A 23,018-nucleotide genomic window follows, 5' to 3' on the forward strand; every position below is an offset into this window, starting at 1 on the left:
TTTCCTTGGAGTGGGGTCACTCCTGTGTGTTCAGCCACAGCATGGCAGGCCCCCTCCCCATAGAGCCATGGGACGCTGCATGTTTCTCCCACCCGACAGCCAGGCCCCTCGCCCTGGGGCTGTTCTTCCTTCTCAGTCTTTTTGTAAACGTGCCAAATGCTGCCAGGCTGCGGCCGCGCAGTAAAGCCCCTTTTGGAGCTGCGTCTCTGTGTGGTCCAGCGGGGCTGGCCTGGGGCAGAGCCTGTGTGCACCCTGGCCCTTTGCATGGAGCCTGTGCTCAGCTGGGAGAGCCAAGCACGGCCAGGCCCCTGAGCACCTGCGGCCAGTGGTCCCCAGCTGCAGAGGACCAGCTCAGGACAGGGCAAGGCTGCAAGCAACGTGCTCAGAGCCCTGCCTGCAGAAGAGCTGCGACGACTGGGCGCTGCCAGATGGGAGAGACCTGCCATATGACCACCTGTGTGCGGGGGGGGGCGGGCGTGTGGATGGGCCATGGAGGGGAAGGGGCACTGCCAAGTGATGGGAGCAGTATGGGAGGGCACGGCTGTCTGGGGAGCACTGCCAGGTGATGGGTACCAGGCACTGCCAGGTGACGGGGGGCAGTATGGGGGGGCACGGCTGTCTGGGGAGCACTGCCAGGTGACGGGTACTGGGCACTGCCAGGTGACAGGGGCAGTATGGGGGGCACGGCTGTCTGGGGAGCACTGCCAGGTGACGGGGGGCAGTATGGGGGGGCACGGCTGTCTGGGGAGCACTGCCAGGTGACGGGTACTGGGCACTGCCAGGTGACAGGGGCAGTATGGGGGGCATGGCTGTCTGGGGAGCACTGCCAGGTGATGGGTACCAGGCACTGCCAGGTGATTTAGAGGCACATGGGTTTGGGCACTGCCAGGTGATTTGGGGACCTGAAAGGCAGGAGAACCATCAGGTGAGTTTGGGGTAATACAGGGGCATCAGAGTCCCAGGCTGGGCTCTGGGCAGTGTCTCCCACAGGCACCTGGCACCAAGGCAAGGAGCCTGCTCAGCATCAGCGCTGCCCCCCCGCCCCGAGTCGCCCCCCGTGCAGCTCCTGCAGCGTGTCCCCTGCTCACACCCTACAGGGCCCCACCTCCCACCAGCGCGTCCACTGGTCCAACTGGGGGGTCCTCACGCCCCACAGGGCCCGGCCCCCCCAGCATGTCCCCTGGTTGGACTGGGGGAGCCTCACACCTAACAGGGCCCTCCCCCACACACACAGCGCATCCCTTGCTCACACCTCACAGCCCCCCCCCCCACAGTGCATCCCCTGGTTGGACTGGGGGAGCCTCACACCTCACAGGGCCCCCCCCCCACACACACAGCGCATCCCTTGCTCTCATCCCACAGGGCCCTGCCCCCGCAGCGCGCCCCCGGTCAGATGCGGGGAGCCTCACCACCACCCCGTCCCCAGCCAGCGTGTGCTGCAGACGGGTGGTTACTAGTCGGGCCCCAGCGTGGGACAGGGCCTGTGAGCACAGGGAGCTGGGGCCTTGGCGGGGGGGGAGGAGGAGGGTGTCCAGAGCTCCAGGATCCCCCACCGGCTCTGAGCCCCAAACCCGGAGCCTGCCCCCTTCTGGCAGCCCAGCCTAGTCACCCCAGCTGCACATTCCCCGCCGACTGTCTCTACTCCCCACTGCCTCCAGCGGGGTCAGGCGCTGCCTTTGGGTGGCAGGAGACGGAGGGTCGGCCTGCCCCAGGGGCTATGCAAGGCTCCCCCAACCTAGATACTTGAGCGGCAAACTGAGGCGCACACGCAGTACTCAGAGAAAACAAGGATGTTCCTGCTTAGTCGCAGCTGCGTGGGCTCCGCCAAGTGACATGGGGCAGGGAAAGGAGATGGGTCCCCCCACTAGAGAGCCACCCAACTACAGCCCCTCTCATGGCCCCAGCCCCTGGCTACCCCAGCACCCCGAGGCTATGGCCAGGCCAGCGCAGGCTGTACCCTGCGTGAACTCCCAGCCCAGGTCCTTCCTGCACCCACCCCATGGCCCCCTGGGCTCCCAAGTCACTAGACAAGAGGCGGGGCAGTGACTTGTGTTCCTACGGCACCAGAGTGTGCAGGGTCCTGCCGGGGGCGGGGGGGGGGTTTCGAGTGTGGCGGGGGGCACTCGTGCACCCTGTCCCAGCCCTGGCCGCTCGAGGCAGCGTCCGGCTCCGGAGAGCAGCAGCCTGGAACCCAGTGATGCTCGGCTGTCCAGGGCCCATCCATCCACCAGCACCAGACTCGGCCAATACCAGCAGCTAATGCCCTGTGGAGGAGAAGGGGAGGTCAGGGAGCAAGAGAACTCTCAGTCCAGGACACCTGCCCCCCAAGAAGGCAGGGGGCAGCCCAGTCTCCATGCACAGATCCCCTCCGACCATGGCCCTGCTAACCGGCAGGGAGGGGACCCCTTGGCGGAGCGCCAGACCCAGAGGGGAGGGGACCCCGTGGCGGAGCTCCAGCACCCAGGAGAGGGGTGGGCCTTGGCACTGGGGCACACGTGTACACGCACAGCGAGCTGGGCCTTGGCACTGGGGCACACGTCTATTCGCATGGCGAGCTGAGCCTTGGCACTGGGGCACAAGTGCACTCGCACGGCGAGCTGGGCCTTGGCACTGGGGCACACGTACTAGCATGGCGAGCTGAGCCTTGGCACTGGGGCACACGTACTCGCACGGTGAGCTGGGCCTTGGCACTGAGGCACACGTACTCGCACGGTGAGCTGGGCCTTGGCACTGAGGCACACGTACTCGCACGGTGAGCTGAGCCTTGGCACTGGGGCAAACGTACTCGCACGGTGAGCTGGGCCTTGGCACTGAGGCACACGTCTACTCGCACGGCGAGCTGGGCCTTGGCACTGGGGCACATGTACTCGCACGGCGAGCTGGGCCTTGGCCCTGAGGCACACGTCTACTCGCACGGCGAGCTGGGCCTTGGCCCTGGGGCACACGTACTTGCACGGTGAGCTGGGCCTTGGCCCTGGGGCACACGTCTACTCGCACGGCGAGCTGGCCCTTGGCCCTGGGGCACACGTCTACTCGCACGGCGAGCTGGCCCTTGGCCCTGGGGCACACGTACTCGCACGGTGAGCTGGGCCTTGGCACTGGGGCACACGTACTGGCACGGCGAGCTGGGCCTTGGCACTGGGGCACACGTGTACTCGCACGGCAAGCTGGGCCTTGGCACTGGGGCACACGTACTCGCACGGCGAGCTGGGCCTTGGCCCTGGGGCACACGTACTCGCACGGCGAGCTGGGCCTTGGCACTGGGGCACACGTACTGGCACGGTGAGCTGGGCCTTGGCACTGGGGAACAAGTGTACTCGCACGGCAAGCTGGGCCTTGGCACTGGGGCACACGTGTACTCGCACGGCGAGCTGGGCCTTGGCATGGGCACTGCCCACAAAGCCTTTCAGCAGGCTGCTCAGGCTGGAGCAGGGCCTGGCCCAGCACTAGCCTCCAGCTACAGGTGGCACCCCCCGCCCCCCAGCACCGCCATGGAGCGTGCATGGCAGGGAGGCGGACACCACGCGTGCGTACCAGGCCACAGCGAGGACCAGCACTTGCACAGGCTGCAGCCCCCCCACACGGTGCCTGGTGCCCCCGGGTGCACGGCCAGACGAGGAGTGTGAGGGGCCTGGCCTGGCCCATGCAGCTCCCAGTGGTACCCAGCCCCACGATCAGCACGAGCCACCCGCAGCCGGCCCCAGCCCCGGCCCTGCCAGGGACCAGCCTCACCCTCCACCAGCAGGCGGGCAGTGGAGCGGTCGTCGAAGGCGTCGCACGTGTAGGAGGCCTCGTCCTCGGGCCCCACCCGGTGGATGATGAGGGTGCGGTAGCAGTCGAGGTTGCAGATCTCGTACTTGTCACTGGCGAAGATCTCGGTGTCCCCGCGGAACCAGCGCACGCGCCCCCGGGCCTGCGACACCACGCACTCCAGCGTGGCCTTGTGCCGTACCAGCACCGTCTTCTCACGCAGCGGCTTCACGATCCGGATGGGGAGCGCTGCCAGGCGAGGCAGGGGTGAGCCACGTGGCATGGGCAGGAAGGAGCCAGGAACGGAGGCTCAAACCCTCCTGCTCCCCCCACCCACTGGAGCCCAGTGCCAAACCTTGAGACCCACAACAAAACCCACATCTGAGCCCTCCCCCATGTCAGCTAGCGCCGGTCATACACTCAGGCCCACTCGGCCCTGCCCTCCCTGCCAGCCCGCCAGCCGGTCCCTGTCCTGCCAGCCCGCCAGCCGGTCCCTTCTCTGCCAGCCCGCCAGCCGGTCCCTTCCCTGCCAGCCCGCCAACCTGCCCCTTCCCTGCCAGCCCGCCAGACGGTCCCTTCCCTGCCAGCCCGCCAGCCTGCCCCTTCCCTGCCAGCCCGCCAGCCTGCCCCTTCCCTGCCAGCCTGCCCCTTCCCTGCCAGCCCGCCAGACGGTCCCTTCCCTGCCAGCCCGCCAGCCTGCTCCTTCCCTGCCGGCCCGCCAGCCGGCCCCTTCTCTGCCAGCCCGCCAGCCGGTCCCTTCCCTGCCAGCCCGCCAGCCTGCCCCTTCCCTGCCAGCCTGCCCCTTCCCTGCCAGCCCGCCAGACGGTCCCTTCCCTGCCGGCCCGCCAGCCGGTCCCTTCTCTGCCAGCCCGCCAGCCGGTCCCTTCCCTGCCAGCCCGCCAGCCTGCCCCTTCCCTGCCAGCCTGCCCCTTCCCTGCCAGCCCGCCAGCCGGTCCCTTCCCTGCCGGCCCGCCAGCCGGACCCTTCCCTGCCGGCCCGCCAGCCGGCCCCTTCTCTGCCAGCGCCAGCCGGCCTCTTCCCTGCCAGCCCGCCAGCCGGTCTCTTCCCTGCCGGCCCGCCAGCTGGACCCTTCCCTGCCAGCCCGCCAACCTGCCCCTTCCCTGCCAGCCAGCCAGCCGGCCCCTTCCCTGCCAGCCCGCCAACCTGCCCCTTCCCTGCCAGCCCGCCAGCAGGTCCCCTCCCTGCCAGCCCGCCAGCCGGTCCCTTCCCTGCCAGCCCGCCAACCTGCCCCTTCCCTGCCAGCCCGCCAGCAGGTCCCCTCCCTGCCAGCCCACCAGCCAGCCCCTTCCCTGCCAGCCCGCCAACCTGCCCCTTCCCTGCCAGCCCGCCAGCAGGTCCCCTCCCTGCCAGCCCACCAGCCAGCCCCTTCCCTGCCAGCCCGCCAACCTGCCCCTTCCCTGCCAGCCTGCCAGCAGGTCCCCTCCCTGCCAGCCCACCAGCCAGCCCCTTCCCTGCCAGCCCGCCAGCCGGCCCCTCCTCTGCCAGCCCGCCAGCCGGCCCCTCCTCTGCCGGCCCGCCAGCCGGCCCCTTCTCTGCCGGCCCGCCAGCCTGCTCCTTCCCTGCCGGCCCGCCAGCCGGCCCCTTCTCTGCCAGCCTGCCAGCCGGTCCCTTCCCTGCCAGCCCGCCAGCCGGCCCCTTCTCTGCCAGCCGGTCCCTTCCCTGCCAGCCCGCCAGCCGGCCCCTTCTCTGCCGGCCCGCCAGCCGGCCCCTTCTCTGCCAGCCGGTCCCTTCCCTGCCAGCCTGCCCCTTCCCTGCCAGCCCGCCAGCCGGTCCCTTCCCTGCCAGCCCGCCAGCCTGCCCCTTCCCTGCCGGCCCGCCAGCCGGTCCCTTCCCTGCCGGCCCGCCAGCCGGTCCCTTCCCTGCCGGCCCGCCAGCCGGCCCCTCCTCTGCCGGCCCGCCAGCCGGCCCCTTCTCTGCCGGCCCGCCAGCCGGACCCTTCCCTGCCTGCCCGCCAGCCGGACCCTTCCCAGCCGGTCCCTTCCCTGCCGGCCCGCCAGCTGGTCCCTTCCCTGCCGGCCCACCAGCCGGCCCCCTCCCTGCCAGCCCGCCAGCCGGTCCCTTCCCTGCCAGCCCGCCAGCCGGCCCCTCCTCTGCCAGCCTGCCAGCCGGCCCCCTCCCTGCCGGCCCGCCAGCCGGTCCCCTCCCTGCCGGCCCACCAGCCGGCCCCCTCCCTGCCGGCCCACCAGCCGGCCCCCTCCCTGCCAGCCCGCCAGCCGGTCCCTTCCCTGCCAGCCCGCCAGCCGGCCCCTCCTCTGCCAGCCTGCCAGCCGGCCCCCTCCCTGCCGGCCCGCCAGCCGGCCCCTCCTCTGCCAGCCTGCCAGCCGGCCCCTCCTCTGCCGGCCCGCCAGCCGGCCCCTTCTCTGCCGGCCCGCCAGCCGGTCCCTTCCCTGCCTGCCCGCCAGCCGGACCCTTCCCAGCCGGCCCGCCAGCCGGTCCCTTCTCTGCCGGCCCGCCAGCCAGACCCTTCCCTGCCTGCCCACCAGCCGGACCCTTCCCAGCCGGACCCTTCTCTGCCGGCCCGGCAGCCGGCCCCTTCCCTGCCTGCCCGTCAGCCGGACCCTTCCCAGCCGGCCCAGCAGCCGGACCCTTCCCAGCCGGCCTGCCCGCCGGCCCCTTCCCAGCCGGCCCGCCAGCTGGTCCCTTCTCTGCCAGCCTGCCAGCCGGCCCCTTCTCTGCCGGCCCGCCAGCCAGCCCCTTACCAGCCAGCCCCTTCCCTGCCAGCCCGCCAGCCGGTCCCTTCCCTGCCAGCCCGCCAGCCAGCCCCTTCCCTGCCAGCCTGCCAGCCGGTCCCTTCCCTGCCAGCCCGCCAGCCAGCCCCTTCCCTGCCAGCCCCTTCCCTGCCAGCCCGCCAGCCGGTCCCTTCCCTGCCAGTCTGCCAGCCTGCCCCTTCCCTGCCAGCCTGCCAGCCGGTCCCTTCCCTGCCAGCCCGCCAGCCAGCCCCTTCCCTGCCAGCCCCTTCCCTGCCAGCCCGCCAGCCAGCCCCTGACCAGCCAGCTGCTTGGTTGGTAGGTCAGTGGCTGGCTGGGGGGTCTGGCACACAGGCAACCCCGTCGTAGAATCACACAACACTAGAACTGGAGGGACCTCGCATGTTCACCAAGTCCAGTCCCTGCCCCAATGGCACGACCAAGCACCGTCTAGACCATCCCTGACAGACATGTATCTAACCTGCTCTTAAACTTCACCAGCAATGGAGATCCCACAACCTCCCTGGGCAACTTATTCCAGTGTTCGACCACCCTGACTGGTAGGGAGCTTTTCCTAATGTCCAACCCAAACCTCCCTTGCTGCAGTTTAACCCCATTGCTCCTTGTCCCGTCCTCAGAGGCCAAGAGAATAATTTTTCTCCCTTCTCCTTGTAACCCTCTTTGAGGTGCGTGTAAACCGCTGTCCTGTCCCCTCTCAGTCTTCTCTTTTCTGAGCTAAACAAGCCCACTTCTTTCAGTCGTCCCTCACAGCTCATGTTCTCTGGACCTTTAATTATTCCTGCTGCTCTTCTCTGGGCCTTGTCCAATTTCTCCACATCCCTCTTGAACTGCGATGCCCAGAACAGGACACAATACTCCAGCTGAGGCCTAACCAGTGCTGAGTACAGTGGAAAAAATGACATCTCGTGTCTTGGTCACAACACTCCTGTTAATCCATCCCAGAATCACATTTGCTTTTTCCGGCAATAGCATCACACTGTTGACGTATATTTAGCTTGTTGTCCACTCTGACCCCTGAGTCCCTTTCTGCAGTGCTCCTTCCTAGACAGTCACTTCCCATTTTATAGGTAGGAAGCTGATTGTTCCTTCCCAAGTGGAGCACTTTGCATTTGTCCTTATTAAACTTTATCCTGTTTACCTCAGACCATTTCTCCAGATCATTCTGGATTCTGACCCCTCCCAGTTTGGTATCACCTGCAAACTTAATAGGCGCAGTCTCTGTGCCAGTATGTAAACCATTGATGAAGATATTGAATAGAACTGGCCCCAGAACAGAGGGAACCCCACTTGTCATGCGCTTCCAGCGTGACTGAAAACCACTAATAACTACTCTCTGGGTACAGTCATCCAGCCAGTTATGCACCCACCTTATACTAGTCCCATCTAAGTTGTCTTTGCCTAGTTTATTGATAAGAATATCATGCGACAGCGTATCAAATGCCTTACTAAAATCTAGGTATACCACATCCACCGCTTCTCCCCTATCCACAAGGCTCGTTATCCTATCAAAGTCCGTGTCTACACGAGCCCCAAACTTCGAAATGGCCACGCAAATGGCCATTTCAAAGTTTACTAATGAAGCGCTGAAATGCATATTCAGCGCTTCATTAGCATGCGGGCGGCAGCGGCACTTCGAAATTGACGCTTCTTGCCGCCGCACGGCGCGTCCAGATGGGGCCCCTTTTCGAAAGGACCCCGCCTACTTCGAAGTCCCCTTATTCCCATCAGCTCATGGGAATAAAGGGACTTCGAAATAGGCGGGGTCCTTTCGAAAAGGAGCCCCGTCGGGACGAGCCGCGCGGCGTTGAGCTGCGTCAATTTCGAAGCGCTGCAGACGCCCGCATGCTAATGAAGCGCTGAATATGCATTTCAGCGCTTCATTAGTAAACTTTGAAATGGCCATTTGCGTGGCCATTTCGAAGTTTGGGGCTCGTGTAGACGTAGCCAAAGAAAGCTATCAGATTGGTCTGGCATGATTTGTTCTTCACAAATCCGTGCTGGCTATTCCCTATCACCTTATTTTCTTCATGATGTTTGCAGATTAATTCCTTAATTACCTTATCTTACCTGCCAACCCACCAGCCCACCAGCCAGCCCCTTACCTGACAACTCACCAGCCCGCCAGCCAGCCCCTTACCTGACAACTCACCAGCCCGCCAGCCAGCCCCTTACCTGCCCACCAGCCCACCAAGCCAGCACCTTACCTACCCACCCACCAGCCAGCCAGCCGCTTACTTGCCTGCCCACCCACCCACCAGCCCACCAGCCAGCCCCTTACCTGACAACTCACCAGCCCGCCAGCCAGCCCCTTACCTGCCCACCAGCCCACCAAGCCAGCCCCTTACCTGCCCACCAGCCCACCAAGCCAGCCCCACAGCTGCTTGCCCCTTGCTGCCCACCCTCCCAGGCTCGATGAGACACGGTACCCTCCACGTGCAGGCTGGCTTCGGAAGTAGCCGCCTTGGCGACAAAGCGAATGCATCCTGCATCCTCTGGGCGCACGTTGCAGATGAGCAGGAAGTGCTGGGGACCTGTGGACAAAGAGGCTGGCATGACACCGGTTCAGTCACTGTCGGCTCTGTGCTGGGGCTTGGCTGGGCAGACTCGGGGGTAAGCATGAAGCCTCCCGCCCCATGCTGCAAAGCTGGAGTCTGGGACTGACCCAGCAGCTGTGATGGGCCCAGGCCTGCTGGTGTGAGTGGCACCCAGAGCCGGGCAGCGCAGCGGGGCTGGGCTGAGAGCCATGGGGCAGCAAGCAGTGTGTGTACACCTGTCACTGTGAATCTGCGTGTGCACATGCGTGGCACAGATGAGAGCTAGGCACCATGCTGTGCATTCAGGCACGTGCAACAGCGCCAGTGCAAGCACTAGTGAGCTGAAGTGCTGCCCGTTCACCCAGCCTGCTGCACGCCCCCACGGCATGTGCTCACTGTGCAACACGTGCAACCAGCCAGCTGGTCCTGCAATGCTGAAGCACCTAAGTGCATGCGTGGGGTCGGTGAACCCGACGTGGCACCCTGCTTGCCAAGCGCATGCGAGGGGTCATAAATCCAGCATTGTGCCCTATGTGTCTGTGAGGGAGTGGGGGATACACACGCACGCGCGTGTGTGTGTGTGAGTGGCTCACACAGGGTGTGAGGCTCCTGCTGGGGGTAACCTGGTGACCAGGTGACACCTCTGTACTGCAGACAAAGGGGGAGGTGGAGCCGGACAGGTTTGAATTGGAACTGGGAGTTGGAAGCAGTGAGTTTGGGCTGGGAGAGAGAGAGAGACAAAGGAGGGGGCAAGGCCCCGGCTCTGGGGGCCCCTCGGGGCCTCCTCTCCCCAGCATGGATGGGACTGGCTGTCTCTGCCGGCTGCACTGACTCCTCTGTACGATGCTGTGTTCTGTCGGCTAATAAACCGGCTGTTCTCCTGCCGAGTGAGAAGTATCAGAGAGAAGCTGTGTTAGTTTGTAGCTTCAAGAACAACAAGAAGTCTTGTGGCACCTTATAGACTAACAGATACTTTGGAGCATGAGCTTTCGTGGGCAAAGCCTGGAGAAGTGAGTCTTTGCCCCCGAAAGCTCATGCTCCAAAATATCTGTTAGTCTGTAAGGTGCCACAGGACTTCTTGTGCCGAGCGAGAGTCACTCCTGCCTGCAGATGGGGTGTAGAGCTCGGTGACCCCTGAACCCCATCACACTGATGTCAGGCATGTGATGGGGTTTGGGTCCCCCAGGCTCTGCACCCGTCCGCAGGCAGGAGTGACTCTCGCTTGGCAGGAGAACAGCGGGTTTATTAGCCGACAGGACACAGCGTCGTACAGAGGAGTCAGTGCAGCCGGCAGAGACAGCCAGTCCCATCCATGCTGGGGAGAGGAGGCCCTGAGGGGACCCCGGAGCCGGGGTCTTGCCCCCTCCTTTGTCTCTCTCTCTCTCCCAGCCCAGACTCACTGCTCCCAACTCCCAGTTCCAATTCAAACCCCTCCAGCTCCACCTCCTCCTTTGTCTGCAGCCCAGAGGTGTCACCTGGTCGCCAGGTTACCCCCAGCAGGAGGCCCCCACACCCGCTGTGACACACACACAGGTGCCCCCCCACTACATCACAGTGTCAATCACGTGTGTGGGATTGTGAAGCCAGCGTGGCTCCCTGCATGCTGCGCTTGTGTATAGTGTCGGTGAACCCGGCGTGGTGCCCTGCGTGCCCAGTGCGTGCGTGGGGTCTGCAAACCCAACGTGGAGCCCTGCGTGCCGCGCTCGTGCGTGGGGTCGGTGAACCCAGCATGGCGCCCTGCGTGCCGCGCTCATGCGTGGGGTTGGTGAACACGACGTGGCACCCTGCGTGCCGAGCTTGTGCATGGGGTCGGTGAACCTGACGTGGCACTCTGCGTAACGAGCGCGTGCCTGGGTTCGGTGAACCCAGCATGGTGCCCTGCGTGCCGCGCTCGTGCATGGGGTCGGTGAACCCGACGTGGCGCCCTGCGTGCCCAGCGCGTGCGTGGGGTTGGTGAACCCAGCATGGTGCCCTGCATGCCGCGCTCGTGAGTGGGGTCGGTGAACCCAATGTGGCACCCTGCGTGCCGAGCGCGTGCGTGGGGTCGGTGAACCTGACGTTGCACTCTGCGTAACGAGCGCGTGCCTGGGTTCGGTGAACCCAGCATGGTGCCCTGCATGCTGCGCTCGTGAGTGGGGTCGGTGAACCCAATGTGGCACCCTGCGTGCCGAGCACGTGCGTGGGGTCGGTGAACCCAGCATGGCGCCCTGAGTGCCGCACTCGTGCGTGGGGTCGGTGAACCCAGCATGGCGCCCTGCGTGCCGCGCTTGTGCGTGGGGTCGGTGAATCCAGTGACAGAGCTATGTCAGGGAGATAGGCAGACAGGCAGGCAGACAGACGGATGGATGGTGGTGGGAACCGTTGGCAGCAGTGACCCAGGCCCCAGGTGCAGCCTGGTGGGGTGCAGGGCACTCACCCTCTTGCCGAATTTTCACAGTGCTGGTGACTTTGATTTTCTCGCTGCCCCTGAACCACTTGCCCTTCACGTCCTCGTGCGACACCTGGCAGGTGAAGACTGCATTCTCGTTCTCACGCACATGCACGTCGGCCAGCTCCTGCACGATCTGCACCTGGCGTTCTGCAAGGGGACAGGGCCAAAGCGTGGGCCCCAGTGGGGTCTCTGTCCCGGAGAGCTCCGACAGGGCCCTGGGGGGGTGAGGGAAGGCCCACCCCCTGGATCCAAGCCCTGGGCACCCCCCAGCTCCGCTCCTCCAGCAGAACCTCTACTCTTAGCCCCGCTCCCTATGGCCCGGGCCCTTCGTACCATAGACCCGCAGCATGGCCGAGGCCTGGCAGTCCCCAGCATCGCAGGTGTACTCGCCCGCATCCTCCAGGCTGCAGTGGCTAAGCTGCAGCAGGCGCCGGCAGCCCACAGAGTAGATGCGGCACTTGGGCCCCACGTGGAGCAGTGCCCTGTCCTGCCGGAGAGCATGGAGGAAAGAAGTCACAGAGCTGGAAGGAGGCCAGGGCCTGCAGGAGGCCCGGGAGGGATGAGGCAGGACATGGAGCTCTGGGCTGAGCACCTGTGGCCATGCAGTGAGGAACCTGCAGCTGGGGCTGAGATGGAGTGGGGGATACATGTGTGTGTGTGAGTGGCTCACAGAAGGTGGGGGGCTCCTGCTGAGGGTAACCTGGTGACCAGGTGACACCTCTGGGCTGCAGACAATGGGGGATGTGGAGCCGGAGGGGTTTGAATTGGAACTGGGAGTTGGAAGCAGTGAGTCTGGGCTGGGAGAGAGAGACAAAGGAGGGGGCAAGACCCCGGCTCCAGGGGCCCCTCGGGGCCTCCTCTCCCCAGCATGGATGGGACTGGCTGTCTCTGCCGGCTGCACTGACTCCTCTGTACGACGCTGTGTCCTGTCGGCTAATGAACCTGCTGTTCTCCTGCCGAGTGAGAGTCACTCCTGCCTGCGGACGGGGTGCAGAGTTTGGGGGACCCCGAACCCCACCACAGGGGCACCCAGCTGCAGCTGCTTCCCTCCCTCCCACCCCACAGGGCCCTTCCCTCTGTGCCTTAAGCTGGGCCTGGCCCAGGGCACAGCACCACCCTGGAGCCCCAAGAGGCCCTGGGCCAGGTGAGGCTGGGTCCTGGAGCCCAGCTTGTGTCAGCCAACCGCCCTCACCTTGTACCACTTCACCTCTGCAATGGGGCGGGACAGCTCACACTCAAAGCTGGCAGCCCCTGTCTCAGGCACACCCACGTCCCGGGGCGGCTTCACCATGACCACCGGTGGCTCTGTGAGGAGAGGAGACACAGGCTCAATGGTCAGCCAAAGGCAAAGAGAACTCAGGGGGAGAGGGACGAGAAACCACAAGGTGCTGTTCTGGAGGTCGCGGCTGGGCACTGCTGTGGGGAAGCTCACAGCTGGGGGGTCGCGGCTGGGCACTGCTGTGGGGAAGCTCACAGCTGGGGGATCGCGGCTGGGCACTGCCTGGGGAAGCTCATAGCTGGGGGATCGCGGCTGGGCACTGCTGTGGGGAAGCTCACAGCTGGGGGATCGCGGCTGGGGGGTCGCGGCTGGGCACTGCCGTGGGGAAGCTCACAGCTGGGAGGTCACGGCTGGGCACTGCTGTGGGGAAGCTCACAGCTGGGGGATCGCGGCTGGGCACTGCTGTGGGGAAGCTCACAGCTGGGGGATCGCGGCTGGGCACTGCTGTGGGGAAGCTCACAGCTGGGAGGTCGCGGCTGGGCACTGCCGTGGGGAAGCTCACAGCTGGGGGATCGCGGCTGGGCACTGCCGTGGGGAAGCTCACAGCTGGGGGATCGCGGCTGGGCACTGCTGTGGGGAAGCTCACAGCTGGGAGGTCGCGGCTGGGCATTGCTGTGGGGAAGCTCACAGCTGGGGGATCGCGGCTGGGCACTGCTGTGGGGAAGCTCACAGCTGGGAGGTCGCGGCTGGGCACTGCTGTGGGGAAGCTCACAGCTGGGAGATCGCGGCTGGGCACTGCTGTGGGGAAGCTCACAGCTGGGGGATCGCGGCTGGGCACTGCTGTGGGAAAGCTCACAGCTGGGGGGTCGCGGCTGGGCACTGCTGTGGGGAAGCTCACAGCTGGGAGGTCGCGACTGGGCACTGCCTTGCTGCCAGCTCTCGTCCGTGCCTATGGGCTCCACGCCTGGTGCTGCACTCAAGCAGCCGGTGCGCACGTGGTGCTGGGAAGGTGGCTCCCACCCTTTGACACATGGCCCCACGCGGAGCCAAGCCCCACCTCTGACGGTCAGGCGGGCGCTGGAACGCAGGGTGTCAGCAGTGAACGTGATGGTGCCTGAATCCTCCAGCGTGAGCCCCAGCAGTGTCAGGCTGTGCATGCAGCCCGTGGTGCTGACCCGGCAGGTCCGGCTGGGCTTCACCCGGAGGCCATCCCGCGTCCACACCCCTGGCACCTCAGCATGGGAAAGCTCCAGCCGGAACGTGGCCGTCTCCTTCTCATAGGTCTCCACGTCTGACAGCGGCTTCCACAACGACACCTTTCGGGCTGCACAGGAGAGTGGTGCTGAGAAGGGACAGTGGGCGCACAGCCCAACGGGCGCCCCTGGCACAGGGCTGGGTGTGTCCCTGGACCGGTGCTGGGGACAGGGCTGGGTTTGTACTCGGATCAGCGCTGGGGACAGGGCTGGGTTTGTACTCGGATCAGCGCTGAGGACAGGGCTGGGCTTATCCCTGGACCGGCACTGGGGACAGGGCTGGGTGTGTCCCTGGACCAGCACTGGGGACAGGGCTCGGTTTGTCCCTGGACCGGCGCTGGGGACAGGGCTGGGTTTGTACCCGGATCGGCGCTGAGGACAGGGCTGGGTTTGTCACTGGACCAGCACTGAGGACAGGGTTGGGTTTGTCCCTGGACCGGCACTGGAGACAGGGCTGGGTTTGTCCCCAGATCGGCACTGAGGACAGGGCTGGGTTTGTCCCTGGACCGGCGCTGGGGACAGGGCTGGGTTTGTACTCAGATCAGCACTGAGGACAGGGCTGGGCTTATCCCTGGACCGGCGCTGGGGACAGGGCTGGGTTTGTCCCTGGACCGGCGCTGGGGACAGGGCTGGGTTTGTACTCGGATCAGCGCTGAGGACAGGGCTGGGTTTGTACCTGGACCGGCGCTGGGGACAGGGCTGGGTTTGTACCCGGATCGGCACTGAGGACAGGGCTGGGTTTGTCACTGGACCGGCACTGGGGACAGGGCTGAGTTTGTACTCGGATCAGCGCTGAGGACAGGGCTGGGTTTGTCCCTGGACCAGCACTGAGGACAGGGTTGGGTTTGTCCCTGGACCGGCACTGGAGACAGGGCTGGGTTTGTCCCCGGATCGGCACTGAGGACAGGGCTGGGTTTGTCCCTGGACCGGCGCTGGGGACAGGGCTGGGTTTGTACCCGGATCGGCACTGAGGACAGGGCTGGGTTTGTACCCGGATCGGCACTGAGGACAGGGCTGGGTTTGTACCCGGATCGGCACTGAGGACAGGGCTGGGTTTGTACTCGGATCAGCGCTGAGGACAGGGCTGGGTTTGTCCCTGGACCAGCACTGGGGACAGGGCTGGGTTTGTACCTGGACCGGCGCTGGGGACAGGGCTGGGTTTGTACCTGGATCAGCACTGAGGACAGGGCTGGGTTTGTACCTGGACCGGCGCTGGGGACAGGGCTGGGTTTGTCCCTGGACCGGTGCTGGGGACAGGGCTGGGTTTGTACCCGGATCGGCACTGAGGACAGGGCTGGGTTTGTACCTGGACCGGCGCTGGTGGGACAGGGCTGGGTTTGTACCCGGATCAGCGCTGAGGACAGGGCTGGTTGCACCAGGGGCTGGGCTGTTCATGAGACCCCTGCACTTCTCAGAGACAACTCCCAGATGGCTGCAGCTGCCTGTGAGCTTTCCAGAGTGAGCCTGTTGCTTGGCTCCTATTTTAATCTGCTGGCCACACAGGCCCCGCTTCTGTTCCCTAGCCACTGCTCACACACCCTCCTGCATAGCCACCCACCAGCTCCACAGCCTGGCTGCGGGCCAAGCCAGGGCCAGGGCAAGGGCCACCTACGCTGCACGCTCAGCTTGGCCTGGGTCCGGTCGTGGAGGCTCTCACAGCGGTAGGTGCCGCGGTCCGAGGGGCTGAGTCTGCGGATGCTCAGACCCCGTCTGCGCCCGGCCTCCTGAAACTGGTACTTGCTGCCCGCCTGGAGAAGTACCCCCTGCTTCAGCCACTGCACCTCGCCCGCCGCGCAGCTCAGCTCCACCTCCAGCAGCACGTCCTGCAGCTCCTCCGCACACATGTCCTGCAGCTTCTGCACGAAGAGCACCTGGGCCTCTGCAAGACACAGCCGGGCAGGGCATCCAGTGAGCCAGGAGAGCCCCCGCTGCCCAGAGCCTGGGAAGCCCCCCACCCCATTCTGACACCCTGCTGCCCAGACCTCGTCGAGCACCCCAAGAACTACCCCATCTCCCCATCTCCACTGCTCAGAGCCGGGGGAGCCCCCTGAGAGCCCAGGAACTACCCATCCCCACGCCTCACTGCCCAGAGCCTGGGGGAGCCCCCCACCCCATTCTCACACCCTGCTGCCCAGACCTCATCAAGCACCCCAAGAACTACCCCATCTCCACTGCCCAGACCCTGGCAGAATCCCCTGAGAGTCCAGGAACTACCCATCCCCACACCCCACTGCCCAGACCCAGGGGGAACCCCCCACCCCATCTCCCCAGCTCCACTGCCCAGACCCTAGGAGAACCCCCTGAGAGCCCAGGAACTACCCATCCCCATACCCCACTGCCCAGACCCAGGAGGAACCCCCCACCCCATCTCCCTACCTCCACTGCCCAGAGCCTGGGGAGCCCCCCACCCCATTCTCACACCCTGCTGCCCAGACCTGGTCGAGTACCCCTGAGAACTACCCCATCTCCCTAACTCCACTGCCCAGACCCTGGGTGAGCCCCCTGAGAGCCCAGGAACTACCCCATCCCCACACCACACTGCCCAGACCCTGGGGCAACCCCCACCCCATCTCCCCAACTCCACTGCCCAGAGGCTGGGGGACCCCCCCGCACCCCATTCCCCCACCTGCTGCCCAGACCCTGGGCAAGCCCCCTGAGACATCCCCAGGCCCCCAGCTCATGGCTCGGATGAGGGGGAAGGACCGATCAGTGATTAGAGCATAGCCCTTCTACTCCCGGTGTCATGGTACTGGATTTTTAAATTACCTGTGAAAGCCATTTCTGTCACCACTGTACATAGTGGCCCCACATCTTGTGCTAAGTGGCCCAATGAGGTGCCTAAGGAAAGCCAGGGATCCCCTGCGCCTGCTTGTGTTACTTGTGTGTCTGTGCCGTGTTGTACAAAAAGTTCTAGCTATTGGCTCACGCTGCTTTGGGAAAGTGTGAGTGACGAGTCTCACCGAGGCAGGCGAGATCCCTGCCCTGGCGCGGGTGATGGACTCAGACGAAGGACCCGACTCCCAGCCGGCCCATACACAGCTCAGGGATGTGGGACTGTGTGATGGGGTTCAGGGGTCCCCCTGCACTGCACCCTGTCCGCTGGCAGGAGTGACTCTCACTCAGCAGGTACAACAGAAGGTTTATTAGGCAACAGAAGCCCAGTTTCTCACAGAAGCGACAGTACAGCAGCCAGAGACAGTCCTTCCAACCCGTCCTGGGGAGAAGACCCCGAGGGTGCCCCTCTGGGGTGTAGCTTTCCCCCTCCTCAGGCTGGCTGCCTTCCAGCTCTCCCTTTTCCTAGCCTCTAACTGCCGCCCCTGATTCAAAACCCAGCTCAGCTCCTCCCTGCTCTTTGTTCAGGCAGAGGTGTTACCTGCCAGTTGTAGCCCCAGGGTCATCCTTAGCCACTGGGAGCTGCTGCTTGCCTCAGACATCCAGCCTGACTCACACATGCACCCCCCCCCCCCACTCCATCACAGACTGTCACCTGGGATGCGTCCAGCGGCAGAGGCCACAGCAGCCACCTGGCTCAGGTGCCCCTGACTCTCCAGTGCCTGATGGGAAGGTGAACGGACTTTTCCCTCCCCGGGCAGCGTCCCCCTTTGTTCTGTCAGTCCCACGACCGAAGCCTGCCCGGGCGGAGCCCGTCCCTCGGGAGGACGCTTGCAAAGACTTGCAAGAATCAGCACAGAACGTGGCTGCTGCGGCCGTAGCTGTAACCGACCTATGTCGTGTATGTAGCACACGAAGACCTTCTCTCGCAGCCTGCTTTGTCTGGCTGTCTTTGCAAATGAACCTTCAGGTTTTAGAGCTGAAGGGTTGGCGTCGGCGTGTGTTGGGTAAGAGCCAAGTGTACATCGACCTGGGGCTGTGGCTGGACCCTCTGGGGCCCACAAGAATCTGTGTGGAGGTGGTGAAATAGGTTTTAAGAACCTCTCACCTGAGAACAGGGTGTGATGGAGTGGGGGGTACCTGTGTGTGTGTGTGTGGCTCACAAAGGGTGTGGGGCTCCTGCTGAGGGTAACCTTGATGACAAGCTAACACCTTTGTACTGCAGACAAAGGAGGAGGTGGAGCCTGAGGGGTTTGAATTGGAACTGGGAGTTGGAAGCAGTTAGTCTGGGCTGAGGGAGAGAGAGACAAAGGAGGGGGCCAGGCCCCAGCTCTGGGGGCCCCTCGGGGCCTCCTCTCCCCAACATGGATTGGACTGGCTGTCTCTGCCTGCTGCACTGACTCCTCTGTACGATGCTGTGTCCTGTAGGCTAATAAACCTGCTGTTTTCCTGCTGAGTGAGAGACTCTCCTGCCTGCGGACAAGGTGCAGAGCTTGGGGGACCCCAGAACCCCATCACACTGGTGTCAGAAGTGGGATGTTCTGCACCCCGAGGATGGAGCATCCAGCAGTAAGTGACCGGGGCCCCGGAAGAAGTGGGGCCTGCGAGACCCAGGTGTGCTGAAGGGCAGTGAGGTGCAGTTCCCCAAGGCGGATGGGCCTGCGGCCGAACCCAAGCAACTGCGGTCGTGGTCCTCGAGAGGGGGTGTCACACCCGAGGAGGGGTTACTCCTGGGAATCTGTTGGAGTCGGTCCCAGAAGGTGGAGGGGCCGAGAGCCCAACCCCAGGAACAAGTGACCCCTGAGGAGGCTGACGCTGAATGAGTCCTTCCCAAGACAGTGTGCTCATGGTCCCTGAGAGCGGGTGTCACACTGAAGAAGGGGTTCCGCTGGGAGTCTGTTGGAGTCGGTCCCAGACGGCGGAGGGGCCTACGGCCTAACCCTGGGCAGCTTGTGACCCGCAAGGAGCCTGGCACACTGAAGGGATTCTTCCAGGAATCATGGGGTGCAGAGGGCATCAGCCTGAGAGCCTGCAACCATGCTGAGCAACTCCGCTGTGAAGTGGCAGCACCTGGAAACCAAATCAAGATTAAAGAAGCTGGACAAGGCAGCGTGGATGTGCAGTGGCGGAGCTGAGGGCTGGGGAGAATCCTGCAGAGGTGAGCCCGGATCGGGGCAGGGAACCCTGGACTGCCTGGAGCTCTGAACCGAGTGGCCTGCCACAGCTCAAGGAGGGAAGGAGCGATTCCAACCCATCATCTACTAGTGGCCAAGACAGACCTGCGAAGAGTTTTCCAGGCCTGGGCCAAGGAAGGTGCCTGTGTGTCTGTGCAGGAAAGCAGCTTGTCCACTGGGAATGGCAAGTTGTCTGTGAGAGAAGCTGCTCCACCTTCTGTGTGTGTGTGGAGACCAGCCGGGGGACTGGGACAAAGGAGAGAGTGTCTCCCATTGTCTGTCTGTGTTGAACAGCAGCAGCAGCCTGGGGAGAGAGCAGAGCCTGCATTTGGAAAAGGTGCCAATGAGGAAACTAGCCCATTGTCTGAGGAGGATTCCCCAGCCTGGGGTGGCTGGAGAAGGAACCACCAGGAAAGAGCGTTCCAGGTGTGTCTCTGAATCCAGCCATGGGGGCTGGAGCAGAGGGAATGGCTCTGGGATGGGCAGTGGTGTCCCTGCTAAGGACACTGGTCCTTGGTGCAAAAAAAGTGCTTCTGCTTCTGGGGAAGTGAATCCTTTGCCTGAGCCTGTGGGGGCTCGAGATGGAGCCAAGATCCCAGAGCTGGAGCTGAGGGCAGCTGAAGCCCAGATGGGAAGTGGGCCTGCCTCTGTGTCTCTCAGGGGGGATGATGCTTTAACTCGGTCTGATCCAGTTAGTATCATCAGGGAATCCCAGAGACCAGACGATTCTGGTACTTGTTCTTTGCCTGATGCTGAGGTGTTACTGGGAGGGGGTGAGAGGGCTCTGTCCTACCAGAGTCATCCTCTCGCCAGGACACAAGAACAGATGGGCAATGGAGTTAAGCTGACTGATGAAGATAAAGGAGCTGGTAGCAGACGGGAGGAAAGGGACCCTAACCTTCTGTCCGGTGGTACTGGCTGTCTGCCTGGAGGGGGATTACGTGGGAATCTGCCTGATGGGCCAGAAGTGATCCTGGGTGTAGGTGAAACCCAGGAGCTGGTTGTGGCTCAAGGGAGCAGTGCCCCCGTGGAGCAAGACAGGGGTGAGTTATTGTTTGGGGGAGCTCTTGAGGAAGAGAATTTCCCTGAAACTTTTCCTGACCCGTCTGTGGGGACTGCAGAAAATGGGAGTGAGGTGAAGGAGAGTGAACAGGAAAGGTGCTTGTCTGTAAGAGCCAGAGCAGCCCTTTGCCTGGGGAGAAGTTTGTTTCAGCTCCTGATGGCCAGGACCTGCCTGAGTGTGAAACCACTGGCTGTGCTCTGGAAGGGTCCAAAGCAGGCAGTGTAAAAGTTTCTCAGGAATTGGAAGTTGGTGCAAGTAAAGTAAAAACTATCAGGGAATGTGAGCAGCCCTGTAAGAACCAAGTAAAACGGCTGCACAGCCAATCTCTGTAGGATGCAGGAGAGGTTCAGCAATTCCCCATCTCCAGATGCTAGAAACACTTATATTCTCACACTGGACTCCAATTCTGATTCCATGGGGAGGCAGTAGTTGGAGGTGGAAGGAAAAGGAGCTTTGGGCCTCGTGGGCCCGATAAGGGATAGACTGGGATTCCTCCATGTGGATTCTGCATCTGGGACTCACAAAACAACTTTTAGAAACCAGTTTGGTTTGCAAATTTCCAGACTGGCTGGGAGGGGGAAGTCTCCCTGAGATCATCAATGGCCCAGCTCTTGTTAGAAGGGAGGGCACAGCCAGAGAGATCAAATTTCCACCCCAGGGGGCAAGAGAGAAGATTAGAACTTGATGGTGCTAAGAAAGGCCTCAGCCATTTATCCCCAAAATACCAGATTCTCAAGGATGTTGCACAAAGGTTGTGGTCTACCAAAGAGCAACGTAAATGTACAGTTGCAATGGGTTTGTTCTGTTACTCACGCTGACTGCTGTAACCAATGGGTGCTGCTACCAAAAGCTGTAGAATTGTACCATGCACTGAATGTTTGAAAAGAGCCATGTGACATGATGACATTGATGTAGAAGCATGAATTGTATGTTGAAGGAGTCTGTAACTCTGAAATGTCACCATTGTTCCCTGTAACTAGTCTTGCAACCTCTGACATGAGAAGGAACATTCCAAACCTATTGTGTGGCACGGAAGGGGAAACTGAGGCACACAGCCATTGTGGTGGTCTGGCTAAATGCCAAGGATGGAAGCATTTGTACCTTCCATCACTGGACTGTAACTGAATTCCAAACATTTGCTGGAGCAGCTGTATGGACTGGTGGTCAGATGGGGCAGGACCCAGACCACAAAAGACCTGTTTGATCTGTTGGTGCTGCAGCATCTGTATGGGCTCTGCCTGCCCGACTTGAGAACGTGGCTGAGGGACCGGGGCCGAAGCAGGGAGACCAACCAGCCCGAGGGAGCTAAAGGGACTTGCCTGGCTGCATCACATGAAAAGGGCCAAGACCAAGCTCCTGACTTGGAGCCTCCCCCAGCAGGATTATGACGTGGAGGTGGTGCACATCGAGGGGAGAACAGAGGGTACAGCCGATGCCCGATCACGAGGGCAGAGCCCCGAACTTCCCCAGGTCACCAGTTGAGTGACCCCGCTCAGTTCGGTCTGGAAGGGGGGAGAGATGTGATGGAGTGGGGGATACCTGTGTGTGTGTGAGTGGCTCACAGAGGGTGTGGGGCTCCTGCTGAGGGTAACCTTGATGACAAGCTAACACCTTTGTACTGCAGACAAAGGAGGAGGTGGAGCCTGAGGAGTTTGAATTGGAACTGGGAGTTGGAAGCAGTTAGTCTGGGCTGAGGGAGAGAGAGACAAAGGAGGGGGCAAGGCCCCGGCTCTGGGGGCCCCTCGGGGCCTCCTCTCCCCAACATGGATTGGACTGGCTGTCTCTGCCTGCTGTACTGACGCCGCTGTACGATGCTGTGTCCTGTCGGCTAATAAACCTGCTGTTTTCCTGCTGAGTGAGAGACTCTCCTGCCTGCAGACAGGGTGCAGAGCTTGGGGGACCCCAGAACCCCATCACACAGGGGACCATTGGTCTGGGCTGGTGCAGCAGCTGGGCAGTCTGTGGGTTTGCTTGTGTGGCTCTGGCTGGCCGGGGAGGCTGGCAGAGGTGCTGTGATGGCTGGTTGGATTTGCCTTAGCAAGAAGGAAATCCCAGACTGGGCTGTGAGTGGCCCGGATTTCAGCAATGTTACCCTGGACTGATTTTGCTGGCTGTTCCCAGAAACCCTGTCCTGTTACACCCAGGTTGTGAGTTCAGTCCTTGAAGGAAACTTTCAAGGGCTTGGGGAAGGTTAGATTTAAAAAAAAGGAAGGAAATCTGTCAGGGATGGTGACAGGCCCTGCTGTGTGTGCAGGGGGCTGGACTCAACCTCTCGAGGTCCCTTCCAGCTCTATCAGATACGTATATCACCAAGTTTCACTTGATATGAACTACCCCACCTCTCCATTCCCCCAATTCTGAGAGCCCTGGGAACCACCTCCCCAGAACCCCCAGCCATTAGAGGGCCCCCCAGACCCTGGCACAAGAAGATCCTTGGGCAACTACCTCCTGGCATCCCAGCCATCTGCAGGAGATCTGGAACGCCCTCCCCCACCACCAGCCGTCCTTCACCTCTCCCCTGAGAGAGCTGCCAACGAGGTACCTGTGCTAGGAGAGCCCCCATACAGGAGGGACCCTCCCTGGACTCCTGAGAACCAGCGCCTGAAAGACCAGCCCTAGAGAGAAAGCAGTCTCCCGAGACCCCACGCCAAGACCCCCCTTGCTCCCTGACAGATCCACTCAACCAAGCTGGGCCCACCCCAGGCCCCCACCTTGCACGCTCAGGCGGGCCGTGCTCAGAAGGCCCTCGGCACAGGCCATCACGGTGGCTGCATCCCCCAGCTGGCACTGCCGGATGGTCAAGGCATGGCACAGCCCGTTCCTGGTCACCACCAGCCGCTCCGAGGGGGTGACGGCCTGGCCGTCCAGCTGCCATGTCAGGGCCACGTCTTCCGGGGACACCAGGCACTTAAAGGTGGCATCGTCCCCCTCCATCACCGTCAGGTTGTGCAGCTCCGACAGGATCTCCACCACCCTGGGCGCTGGGGCAGAACAGGTGAGAGGGAGCTCCCTCTGAGGTCCCCTGCCCTGCTT

At 63.1% G+C, this 23,018-nt stretch overlaps 1 protein-coding gene across 3 annotated transcripts in view; it reads right to left on the reverse strand.

The window, feature by feature from the left end:
* Positions 1–1,279: 1,279 nt before the first annotated feature.
* Positions 1,280–23,018, reverse strand: part of OBSL1 (obscurin like cytoskeletal adaptor 1) — an 84,516-nt gene continuing 62,777 nt past the window's right edge. For all 3 annotated transcript variants that reach the window (XM_075001626.1, XM_075001625.1, XM_075001624.1), the window contains 9 exons: positions 22,697–22,966; positions 15,529–15,795; positions 13,721–13,987; positions 12,637–12,749; positions 11,778–11,931; positions 11,430–11,591; positions 8,906–9,010; positions 3,733–3,999; positions 1,280–2,264 (listed from right to left, as the gene is read on the reverse strand). In XM_075001626.1, coding sequence (XP_074857727.1) covers positions 2,257–2,264; positions 3,733–3,999; positions 8,906–9,010; positions 11,430–11,591; positions 11,778–11,931; positions 12,637–12,749; positions 13,721–13,987; positions 15,529–15,795; positions 22,697–22,966 — 1,613 coding nt within the window. In that variant the 3' untranslated portion in view covers positions 1,280–2,256. The remainder of the gene's footprint in view (positions 2,265–3,732; positions 4,000–8,905; positions 9,011–11,429; positions 11,592–11,777; positions 11,932–12,636; positions 12,750–13,720; positions 13,988–15,528; positions 15,796–22,696; positions 22,967–23,018) is intronic.

The sequence above is a fragment of the Carettochelys insculpta genome, chromosome 8, assembly GCF_033958435.1.
Source record: "Carettochelys insculpta isolate YL-2023 chromosome 8, ASM3395843v1, whole genome shotgun sequence".
Classification (NCBI taxonomy): domain Eukaryota; kingdom Metazoa; phylum Chordata; order Testudines; family Carettochelyidae; genus Carettochelys; species Carettochelys insculpta.